The following is an 11,552-nucleotide window of genomic DNA, read 5'->3' as shown; positions in this document are numbered from 1 at the left end:
ATTACCGTTATTTGTTTTTCACCGAATTCTTATACATCGATCTTTTAACCTCAAGACAAGCGAAACATATTAGATCGGTCATTACCTCTTGAAACATTGTCGAGACAGCTTGCGTCCGTTATCTGTGCGCTGTACCGTTCTACGATCAAGTATTATCTCTCGAAGCAATGTCAAGATAACTTGCGTCTGTTGTCTACCGTTTTGTGCGCTATACCGTTCACGATTTCATTGTAAGTAACTTCAATTTTATATCGATATGAACCGTAAATCAGTGTGTCGCTCCGTATGTACGCAGGTATCGTGTAACATATAATGAAGTACCAAATGCATCAGCATGGTCCTCCTGGCCTTCTAACTTGGGAGAGACTCAAGGTTGCTTGCCTATGGAGTAGCGCACACACACCGGAATGACCGCATGGAAAAAGGAACGTGCAACGTGCGAGTATACAATATCCCAATGACCGCGTTACAATAGAGTTTCTAATTTACACGTTTCTAATTTATTGCGCTGAAGATGACCACAAAAAATGGTCGAAACGTTCGCGAATTTTTTATGTATTGACAATAAGAAATATATATAACTTGCGCCTTATTTACCGCGCCGGCTCTTACTGCCTCTTTCCCTTTAATCGAAACTCAGGTTTTATATAAGAGTATGATAGGATAACGTATCGCAATGCTTCGTAATGACGTAAAAAGACCATTAGTAAGTAATTTTTACGTTGTGGAATAATATTTTGCTTGAAATAGATTAAAGTAAAGTATGTGTTAACGCGTCGCTTGACTAGTTTTCAACTTAAATTACATTAATTTAAAAAAAAAAACTGTACGGTAGATCGTGTTCACCTTCAATAGGCTTCTTCACAGTGTCCTCTTTCTATCGATATATATTGTTCGGACATTTTTGGCAAAAGATTTTTCGCAAACTCGTGTTATTTATAAGAAAATACCTCTTTTCCTATTAGACCAATATTAAAATCATTAAAATCACCTAATTTTAAAATTAAATATTTTGAGAACGGGACGGTGAATTATCTTTTTTCTGAGTTTAATCGATTCAGGAGAGTTCCTTCTTTCGATATAAAAAATAAAACCTATTACTTTTGGAAAAAGTTTTTTATCATCAAACTAATTAACAAATAATTATTATAATTTACCAAGCTAATAGCAAAATATTTTTCCATATTGCAAGATAATTTAAATTAAAGAACACAGGTAAGTGTCCAGCAAACATATAGATGGTTCCACAATGGAATAAGTTCTTAGTTCTACGACCTATGTATTTTTAATTTTAATTCAACGAATAAAAATTTTATCTAAATACATAAATGTTTAGATGATCAAACTTTGAATTTTAATTATACCCACATAATTTTAATTCATCCAATTTTTATTAGAAAGAATAAAAATTGTATGAATTAAAATTATGTCTTGACATAATAAAAATTGTATGAATTAAAATTATGTCTAGACATAATAAAAATTGGATGAATTAAAATTACGTCTGACATAAAAATAAATCCACATTTTTATTATGTGTACACATAATTTTAATTCATACAATTTTTATTATGTCTACACATAATTTTAATTCAGCCAATTTTTATTATAATTCCGCATTTTTATTATGTGTACACATAATTTTAATTCATACAATTTTTATTATGTGTACACATAATTTTAATTCATACAATTTTTATTATGTCTAGACATAATAAAAATTGGCTGAATTAAAATTATGTGTACACATAATTTTAATTCAGCCAATTTTTATTATGTCTAGACACATAATTTTAATTCATTTTTATTATGTCAAGACATAATAAAAATGAATTAAAATTATGTGTACACATAATAAAAATGCGGAATTATTTTTATGTCAGACATAATTTTAATTCATCCAATTTTTATTATGTGTACACATAATTTTAATTCATTTTTATTATGTCAAGACATAATAAAAATTGGATGAATTAAAATTATGTCTAGACATAATTTTAATTCATTTTTATTTTGTCTAGACATAATAAAAATGAATTAAAATTATGTGTACACATAATTTTAATTCATCTAATTTTTATTATGTCTAGACATAATTTTAATTCGTCAATTTTTATTATGTCTAGACATAATTTTAATTCATTATTAAGAATCGCAATTTTTCTGAAGACAATTATTTTTTGAAACTTTTATATTGAGTATAATTTTATTTATGCTATTAAAAAGTAAAACGGCATGCCATACTTTTGATTCTAATGTTCGTTATACGATCCTATTTCTCTTATTATTATCCTACATTTTATATAACAAGAAAGATACGATAATGAAATATAGTGAAATAATATTAATTTTATAATAAGAATTATTTTATATCTAAGTTTAATTTTATGTTATTTCATGAATTCTTTATTACTTTAAATAATTTTATATGATAAGTATGAATTACATAAAACGCGGTTAAAATGTAATTTTGTTAACAATGTATCTGTAATGTACCTACATGTAAAATGAAAAATGTAATAGTAACATTTAAGGCGTCATTATTAATGTTTTATTAAGTAATTAAATTATAATTGGAATAAAACGTATACAGCATATACAAGGCAAATGCTCCCAATCATTTTAGAAATTAATTATATTGTTGCGCTCGTGCTCTGACACCCGTTACAAGGCGGCGAGTTGCGAAGCGTCCCTGACGACCAGCTGTTATGGATTTATCGATTTACTGTTTTTCAGTTGTTGTGTTGTTGTTGTTCCGAGCCTCCGTCTCCGAGCGAACGTGACGGCTCGATTCTGTATTTATTCCGTTTGCTCTAATAAACGAGTCTTTCCTATTTTAATATTGTGTCGCCTCATTGACCGCGAGTGCCGATTGCGCGAGCGAGTGAGAGAACGAGCGGTGAGACGTGAACGCGAACTCGGCGAGCGCAACATTTTGGGGGCTCGTCCCCCAAGCAGCATTTTTCGGTTAACTTTCCGACTAAGGACTACTTTTCTACTAATCACAACGTTGTAAGCGGTTCAAGAAAGTTATAAAATGTAACTTATAATTACTAACGTTTTTTGGACGTTGTCTAAACGTTAAAATTACGACGTGCTTTTTTTATCACTTTCCCAACGTCAAATTCGAAACAGTTTAAGTCCTATTACCCGACGTTAAGATATTTAACGTTCGCCTGACGTTATACTCTGCACTACACTTTTCGAGCGACTTCAATACGTAATTCCCAACGTAAACCAACGTTTTGTTATCAAACGTTGTAAAACGCTAACGTTGTAAAACGTCGCCTGTGATCATTTCTGACTGACGTTAAGAAATCGCGAGAAATGGTAACAAATTCTGCCTAAATGAATGTAGAGCAGATTACTGCTGCATCAAGCGGGCATCGTCGACGGCAATTCGCGGCGTCGTGCGTGAGCTACGAGGACTATGCGACGAATGTTGACGATCCACGGCCGAACCGGTCTATCTCATCTCACGCGGTTATCGTCGCGTCGTCGGGAAACAACGCGCGCGCGCCGCGCGATTCACAGCTCGAGAGCGCGTTCGCTCGGCTGCACGGCTGCCATAACCATGCTCTAGATCACCATATAGATGGTATTGCATAGGTCGGATTTGGTTAAGATATACGACTCATTCGCAAATCTAGTATAGAATTTTTAACTAATTGATACTTTATCGACATGTTAAGTCAGTTTGGCGACCTTGTTAAGACTTTTAGTCAATATAGGTACAATTTTGCCTACAGTGGTATACTACTTAGTTTGGAAAAGTCTGAAAAAGTTAATTATTTTATACGAGAAGAAAATTTTAGTAGAATTTATCGCACCTTTTATTACGTAAAGTTTGATATAGTGTGGAACGCTGACTTCGCCATTTTCATTCCTCAAAGAGGAAGGCAAATAATCCGCCATTTTCCAGTATATTTAGATTTATATCTTTTAACGCACTTTATTAACAATTTAAAGCATTTATATAATATCTGTTGTTAAGGTTTTGACAACATATTTATCTTAAAAGTAATTTTGATGAAAAAAAATTAAAATCTACACTTTGGAAAATTTTAGTTATTTATTAGAATATTTAGTAAATTGGAATATTTTAGAAAGGATTCGTCTAATTTTGACCTATCATTTCCACATTTATCAATAAAATGGGTTTTGTTATACATTTTCAGTGCTGGGTTCGTGTATTTATGGCAAAATTACAATAGTATCAAAGACTGCGCAAACTATATTTTTCCTATAAAGCCATTTTATTTGTGCCAAATTGATAAGTACTACGTATTATGATACATTTATTACACCAATGCCGTCATATGGTTTGAATGGAAGCACGAAAACTACACCTAAAATGTACGTTGTGAAAAAATAACCTCAGGTCTAGCAGAGTGTACAAAATCAAAGTTTACATACCAACGTTAAAACTGGTGGAAAAAATGTAACCTTAATTTAACTTATATAAGTCGGATTCCAACGTTGGTACAACCTAAATTTGATTCCCCAAATTAGTGCAAAAGAGGGTTGAAACGACGTAGCGAAAACGTTGGATACCAACGTTAAGTGTGTTTATCTTAACGTCGGGCGGACGTCAAAATTCCGGCCGGGATTGGACGAGCGACCGCGGAACAGGAGAGCGACGGAAATTCAAACGGACGGAATGGCCTCATCGGCGCCTTCCTCAAGGAAGCGAGCACGAGTGGGGACACCGCAGCCGGACGCCCCGGAGGTGACGTCGTTAGCGGCAGACCGTCATCGAAGAAGTACGGCAGCTGCGCGAAGAACAAGCGCGGAGGGAGGCGCAGCATACGGAGGAGCTGCGATGTCGGGACGAGAGGCAAGCGGAGGAGCTGAGGCGTCGGGACGAGGAGCTACAACGTCTTCGTTTTTTACAGCTAAGTCCTACCATAAATAGAGCGACCGAAGAAACGCGGAGTTCGGGGGTGCGTTCTGCGTTTCCCGGGGCGGGTGATGAGCGCGCGGGTACGTCGACTTATGGCGTGTTTCCGGTAGTGAGTGGTACGCGAGCGTTTCCGGCGGCTTGTACCGCATTTCCGGGAGCAAATGACGCGCGCGTGGAGCTGGGCTTTAAACTTAAGCCCGACGTTTGCCATGGGTCGGTTCCGCTGCGAGAGTTTTTCTCTCAATTTGAGATCATCGCGCATGCGAATCAGTGGAGTGACGTGTCGAGAACTATTGCGTTGGCCTTGTGTTTAAGAGGGAAAGCGCGCTCGATTCTGGATTCGGTCGAGAATATCGGGAGCTTGGAGTACGCGGAATTAAAATCAAAGCTGAAATTACGCTTTGGGGAGGGACACCTTTCTCAGAATTATTATTCGCTTTTCATAAATCGAAAGCAGAAATACGGGGAAGATTTCGCGTCACTCGGTTCTGAGTTAGAGAGACTTGCCCGTCTAGCGTATCCCGAGTGCTCTTACGCGGTCCGACTATAACTACTCTTCACTATGTAATAATATCATTATTATTTTTTATTTAATTTTCGATAATTTTATACCCATTATTAATATAATTGTTTCTGGTTTGCCTACATTGTTTAGCAGCCGGGTAGAGCCTCCTTAAACGCTTCCTAATTTTTACTAACATGGCCAAATTGAACGTTTTGGTTTTTCAAAAAATTTTTTTTTAATTTTTTTTTAACGTATTTCCTATAGATTTTGGAAATTTTTGTGACACAAATTGTTGATTTACAAAACGCGACGGTCAATTTTCTCCAAATTTTTTGTAAAACTATCATCGATTTCACAACTTTTAAGACTAAATTTATACTGAGATATACGGATCTATTTTTTTTTTTGCGATTTTTTAATTTCTATCTTTTATTTATCCGTGCTGCCAATATCTGAAAAAGAAAATAATTTTACACAGGAAACTACTATTAATAATTATCTACGACATAGTTAGTACTTACGTAAATGTTTTTACAAAAGTGCTTTCAGAAAAAATACAGTGAAATTAAAGCGTTTATTATTTATGCGTGATAAATTTTTTATTAAAGTAAAGCGTTGTTTCATTTTTTTACACGTTTTAATATTTTAAAATTGAGATTCAACAGCTGATGAAAATTGTTTAAATCGCAAAGTGCCTTCTCCGTTGGATTACAACAAGGATCTTTTTTGCGTTCTGTTTTGCGTTACGTCTAATTATATCCGCTTTGTCTAATGATTCTTTGCTCTTATATAATCTTTGTTAAGAAGATTGCGCATGAGATATTTGGCACAGATTTATTTTATCGGCCAGTTAGATAGTTTCTTTGAGAGTGAGATTTTCGTCATAATGAAGGGGAAGATTTCGCGTGCCGCTAATTCTCTTAACAGTTCCTTCTACTCCATCACAAGGACATTTGCCATGTCTGTTGGCAAAATAACCATTCAGCACCAATTTCTTCTTCATGAAAATTAAGATTTACAAAGAGTTTAATATGTTAAATTGTGGAGGTGCTCCGTCGGAAAATTTGCCAATAGGTCTATGCGCATCTTCCTCTAACAAGACTTATATTCAGATCAAGAAGCTGAGACAAGCGATAGAGAGAGCTAAGACAAACCAGGAACGCAAAATATCAATTGTGTAATTCCAGACGGAGAAGGCCCTTGAGAGTTTAAAAACATGTTCATCATTTTCATCATCTGTTGATCTCAAATGTTTTAAAAGTATTTAAACGTTTAAATAAATAAACGCTACTTAATCAAAAAAAATTTACCAAGCATAAATAATAAACGCTTTATTTCACTGTATTTTTTCTGAAATCAATTTGTAAACTATTAGTAAGTAATCACTATGTCTTAGATAATTAATTAATAGTAGTTCCTGTGTAAATTATTTTTTCTTTTCAGATATTTTTCAGCACGGATAAATAAAAATGGAAATTAAAAAATCAAAAAAAAATAGATCCCGTTATTATCTCATTATAAATTTAGGCTTAAAAGTTGTGAAATCGATGATAGTTTTTTACAAAAATTTGGAGAAAATCGATCAGTACGTGTTTTTTGTAAATCAAAAATTTTGTCAATTTGTAAATTTTATAGAACACACAGTTTGAAAAAATTTTTTGATTAAAAAAAATTTGAAAAAAAACGTCCCATTTTTTTGGCCCATTTTTCGTAAAATTATGGGCGTTTAAAAAAAAAGTAACGTATTTTTCAAAAATCGATATTTTGAAAACGGTTCGACAAAAAATTTGAAAAAAATCATGGAGGGCCTCTTTCAACTAATACTATAACATAAAAATTTTTCAAAAAATCGGAGATGCAAAACCCAAATGGTGTCCGATTTGGCGCGGTACGCCCTATATATATCTTCCATCGCGTAAATTCTACAAATGAACTTTGCTTGAAAATACATGTGATATAAAAGGCACAAAGAAATTTATGCAAAATTATTCTTAGTACAAAGTAATCGGAGCACGATCCTGGAGACATTCCGTGTCCGCGATAATCGTCATCGTGGACGAATCTCCGGGGCCCAGAGAAAAAATAATCGTATTATACAAACGATAGACCCCCGATATTGTCGTACAACATGGTATGTGTACCTATCCCTATATAGCTTATTCCTCTCTATATTATAATGAAAGAAACGTATCCTACTGAAAAAGGCCCGTTTAGCGAGATAGGAAGCCGATGCCAGCTAGTCTCACGCGAAAAGCGAACGTCGAATTTATAACACAATGGCTGTGTTCGGGAAGCGCGCTATAGCGCTATTGCATCATTCTATCTTTATCGCTTCATGAGGTGTAAAACAAGGATAAAATAAGGCAAATAGCACTAATAGCGTCTTCCCGAACACACCTAATAAATTAATATTTAGCATCTCTATCGAATTTCTATCAAAAAATGAGACAGGTCATTTTTTTGTTTCTAAGAGAATTCAATCACTCTCTCTAACCGAATTTCACTATATTTAAACGTCAGAAACGCACGTGGTCCGAGTTAGCACAGGTCCGACAGATTTCTTTCTATAGACGGCATAGTTGCCAAAATATATTTCATGAAAAGAAAATTAATCTACCAAAATCAAATAATATTATGAGCATTGCACAAAAAATATAATATAAAATATACACGAAGAATGTATTTTGAGAATCAGAAAGATTAAAAAAATGCGACAAAGTTTTTTTCCTCCGCGATGAAATTCCAACGAGCACTTCTAAGGTCAACGCGCATCCTTTGCTAAACGAATGAATTCATACACGTTTTGCAGCCAGATTTTTATTGACGTGATACAGACGGGTGTACATCTGAGCCTCAATAAAGCGCAAGTTTAATCGTAAATCAGTTATGCGAAAGATCTTAGATCTTATATTTGTCAATAAAGTTATAAAATCCGCAAATAATGTGAAAATTTGCGCATAGTCCCTCGTGATCGAATATAAATGGATCGCGTCGCTTCGCTAATGATCGGATGAACACTTTCTCCAAAACGCAACAAAATATTTGCTCCACGAAATAAGCTCGCACAAATCGCATCTGACAAAACTGAAATTTAACAATTATATGTAAAATCATAAAGCTATAAATTAGTTTTTGTTTTTAACAAGAGAAGTTGAGACACGTAGCGATAAAATTGAATGAATTTCCAACACGATAAAGATAAGTTTAAATAATTTTCTTCTACGGTTTTCGTTTCTTTTTTAAAAAATAAAAATGTAAAAAAAAAAATCAAAATAAAGTAATATGTAACAAAAGTTTTTCTTGGTGTAAATTTTTAAAAGGAGAAAGCAAGTTTGAAAGAATAATATGATGAATCAACATTCTCTGAATACATATAGAAACCATTCAATTTTTTCCCGACGCGTTGTGGAAAATATGACGGCTCCGTATAATCGTTAATTACCGCTAACGAACCGTCGTAAGCAAATTCCTCGAAACGTTCGCTACAAGAGAAAACGAAAACAATTTTGGGACAAGAACGGAAGCGTTCGTTTGATCGTCATCGTCTTCGTTTCTAAGCCGAAAAGATGTACGTACTCCACTAAGATAAATCATAATTATTCTTGATATCAGCATTCGCGGCACCCTAAAGTCCCGATGGATAAAAACTAAATACTTATTAGTAGCATTTGAGTTTGATTTAGTCAGGCAACGTGAACACAGTTACACGTTTGCCCGCCTCTGTGAAAAAAAAACGCGACAATCACCTTTTTTCTTTCTTTTCAAGTACTCTGTGTATACTTGTAAACTATAAATGTACAAAAACGATTAGGTACTCGCCGCGATGGAAAGAAAGTAACACAATACAATTTCTTTATGATTCTCGAAATCAAATCTGTTTGGATTTCTAAGCACAAGGAAAAACATCTCTTTTGCTTATGTATTATTCGACAAAGCAATGATACTCTTCATGGAGTGCAGTAACGGCTGTCGCATACTAACAATGGAAACGAAGACGAGGGCGAAAACGGATAAAAGATTGAAAAGCGCACTCGGAAGAGAAATTAAAGCACCGCGAGCTTCCTCTTCTCGACGGTCCTTCGAGTTTATTCGCGAGGCAACGATACTTTACGCAAATATCCAGTATTCTGTATACAATCATAATTAGCTAATCATCCGTCCGACGAAACATATCGCTCGCGTTAAAACAGCCGCTTTACTGCACACGTTATGCAGTTATAGATAATTAACAATAAACTGAATAAAAATCTTAATTATTAATATCATTATGTTATAATAATTCAGATTTTTATTCAATTTGTTATGTATACTGTTCATCAGCTGCGTTACCCTCTACTCTGATGCTTAAGACTGAGTGTATATTTTTCTATATATATATAAAGACATAATAAAATTAGTTATATAAATCAATACTATATAAATTTAATATTTATTGCATTTGTGTTATAGAAGTTATTGTTTTATTCCATCAAGAATGGATTCAATGGATCGATAGATCCTTTGAAATAGTTTTACATCATTCATTTACATTACAAGAAAAAAATTATTTAAGGTGCAAGAGATGCAGTAAATTGCCAAGTCTAATAAGTACCCGCGTCAATATATACTATGTATACTAATTCACATTCCCAATTGTGCTACTGTTATTATTTGTCATCAGACAATTATAAACATACACATAATAATTAGATAGATATTATATATATATACGCATGTGTGCATAAGAATATATGTAATTTATAAAAAACGGATGCTTATCAGCCTTGATACGTTACTGCCTTCTGCTACGCGGACGGCCAGAAAGCATTTTCAGGTTCAGGCCGTATTGCTAAAGAATCCAAGACGCGGCAACGCCGCGCGGCGTTGCCGCGTCTATAGCATATGTCTCTCCACCGTGCGTCCGTGTGAGCAATTCAGTGGTGTGTGTACGTGTACGGACATACACCACTTCATAGAACCTGAAATTAGTTGGTAACACTGAAACCGGAGTTTCGCGTTGTCACCACGCGAGGTCTCCAATATCAGTTCGGCCTTTGCTTTTAGTTGACAGAGTTGACATTACCGACGTCGAGGAAGTTTGGCCTTAGCTTTAGCATCCCCTTAATGGCCCACGAGTGCTTGGTCGTGTTCTGCAACAGGGGATACTCGTACAGATCCCACGAACGGAAACCCATACTTAGATATCGTCCGTTTTCCAAAGTGCGCAGCATCGACAGCTTGTTGACCTCGCTCAATACCACGTGAGGCATTCGCCACTGTATCTTGAGTAGTTTGACAGTAGGCTCCAACGCGAGACTTCCCATCAGACAATTGTTGTCGGTGCGCGATCGTATCAAGATTGATTCGTAACAAGCGTTGATCACCACGCGTTTGTAATCCTCGCAAAATCCCAGTAACATGTTGAGCGGTACGCAAAAATTGAAGTATCCGTTCGCGTTATTATGTGGTTCCCAGCCCGCGTTTCGCAGGATCACGCTTCTGTCGGACGATACCGTTACGTAGTTCTTGAGCGTGCTGGTTATTCTTACGTTTCTGCAATGATCAATCTTCACACCGTCGAGCTCGTATCGAATTTCATCGAACATGAACGCGACGCAATTATTCCCCAATACCACGTCATCGGCTTGGCCGGCTGCTCTGGTCACCGTCAATGTTCCTTCGACGTAGAGAAAACTTTTGCACGGCAACGTATACAGATCTTGCTGTTGTATGGGTATTCGTATCTCGTCGCTATACTCGAACGTTGTGTTGGCGTACGGGTTGTACGTGTGAGTCTCGATCTTGACGATGCGATCGTCAAAAACCGGCTCGCCTCCGATGTTAAGAATTTCAGTCATTGTTCAGATGTTTCGTACCGCGAATCCCAGAGATTGTAAAAATATAACGTTCGATGAGTTGAGCTTCTTTCTCGTCTCTGTTTTCGTCTCAGTTTTAACGCTACCAAATGTCGATTTGATGATATCGTCGATCGTCGCAGTCGTAAAGATATTTTTATTTGTCGCGTGCTCCGAGTCGTTCAACACGAGCATGTCACACGTCGCGCATTATCGCTGTAGCCGTCGTACGTGCAATCTGACGGTGATCTCTTCTCCTCGAAAATCGAGCAATCGTCCGTCTTGATCCGTGACGCGTATCGTTAGATCC

At 35.6% G+C, this 11,552-nt stretch overlaps 1 protein-coding gene and 1 long non-coding RNA gene across 2 annotated transcripts in view; both read right to left on the bottom strand.

Annotated features, from left to right (window-relative positions):
- The window catches only part of LOC143894353 (uncharacterized), an 86,781-nt gene extending 76,294 nt beyond the window's left edge, over nucleotides 1–10,487 (bottom strand). The window contains exon 1 of the long non-coding RNA XR_013256084.1: nucleotides 10,352–10,487. This is a non-coding gene — a long non-coding RNA (uncharacterized LOC143894353). The remainder of the gene's footprint in view (nucleotides 1–10,351) is intronic.
- Nucleotides 10,488–10,508: 21 nt separating this feature from the next.
- On the bottom strand, nucleotides 10,509–11,245 carry LOC143894370 (uncharacterized). The gene is made up of 2 exons (XM_077400564.1): nucleotides 10,585–11,245; nucleotides 10,509–10,537 (listed from the first exon to the last, which is right to left on the bottom strand). The coding sequence occupies exons 1-2, from the start codon at nucleotides 11,243–11,245 to the stop codon at nucleotides 10,509–10,511; spliced, it is 690 nt and encodes a 229-aa protein (XP_077256690.1).
- Nucleotides 11,246–11,552: the final 307 nt, after the last annotated feature.

This window comes from Temnothorax americanus, unplaced genomic scaffold (genome assembly GCF_048541705.1).
Source record: "Temnothorax americanus isolate GAGA-0224 unplaced genomic scaffold, ASM4854170v1 Scaffold138, whole genome shotgun sequence".
NCBI classification, from domain to species: Eukaryota; Metazoa; Arthropoda; class Insecta; order Hymenoptera; family Formicidae; genus Temnothorax; species Temnothorax americanus.
Note: the sequence above shows the minus strand (reverse complement) of the source record. Positions and strands in the feature narration are given on the sequence as shown.

Excerpts from the sequence above, each read along its gene's own strand:
- LOC143894370 (XM_077400564.1), bottom strand. The coding sequence starts at position 11,245 with ATGACTGAAATTCTTAACATCGGAGGCGAGCCGGTTTTTGACGATCGC. Across the intron at positions 10,538-10,584 it reads GGAAAACGGACGATATCTAA|AACACGACCAAGCACTCGTG; the intron begins GTATGGGTTTCC and ends CCCCTGTTGCAG.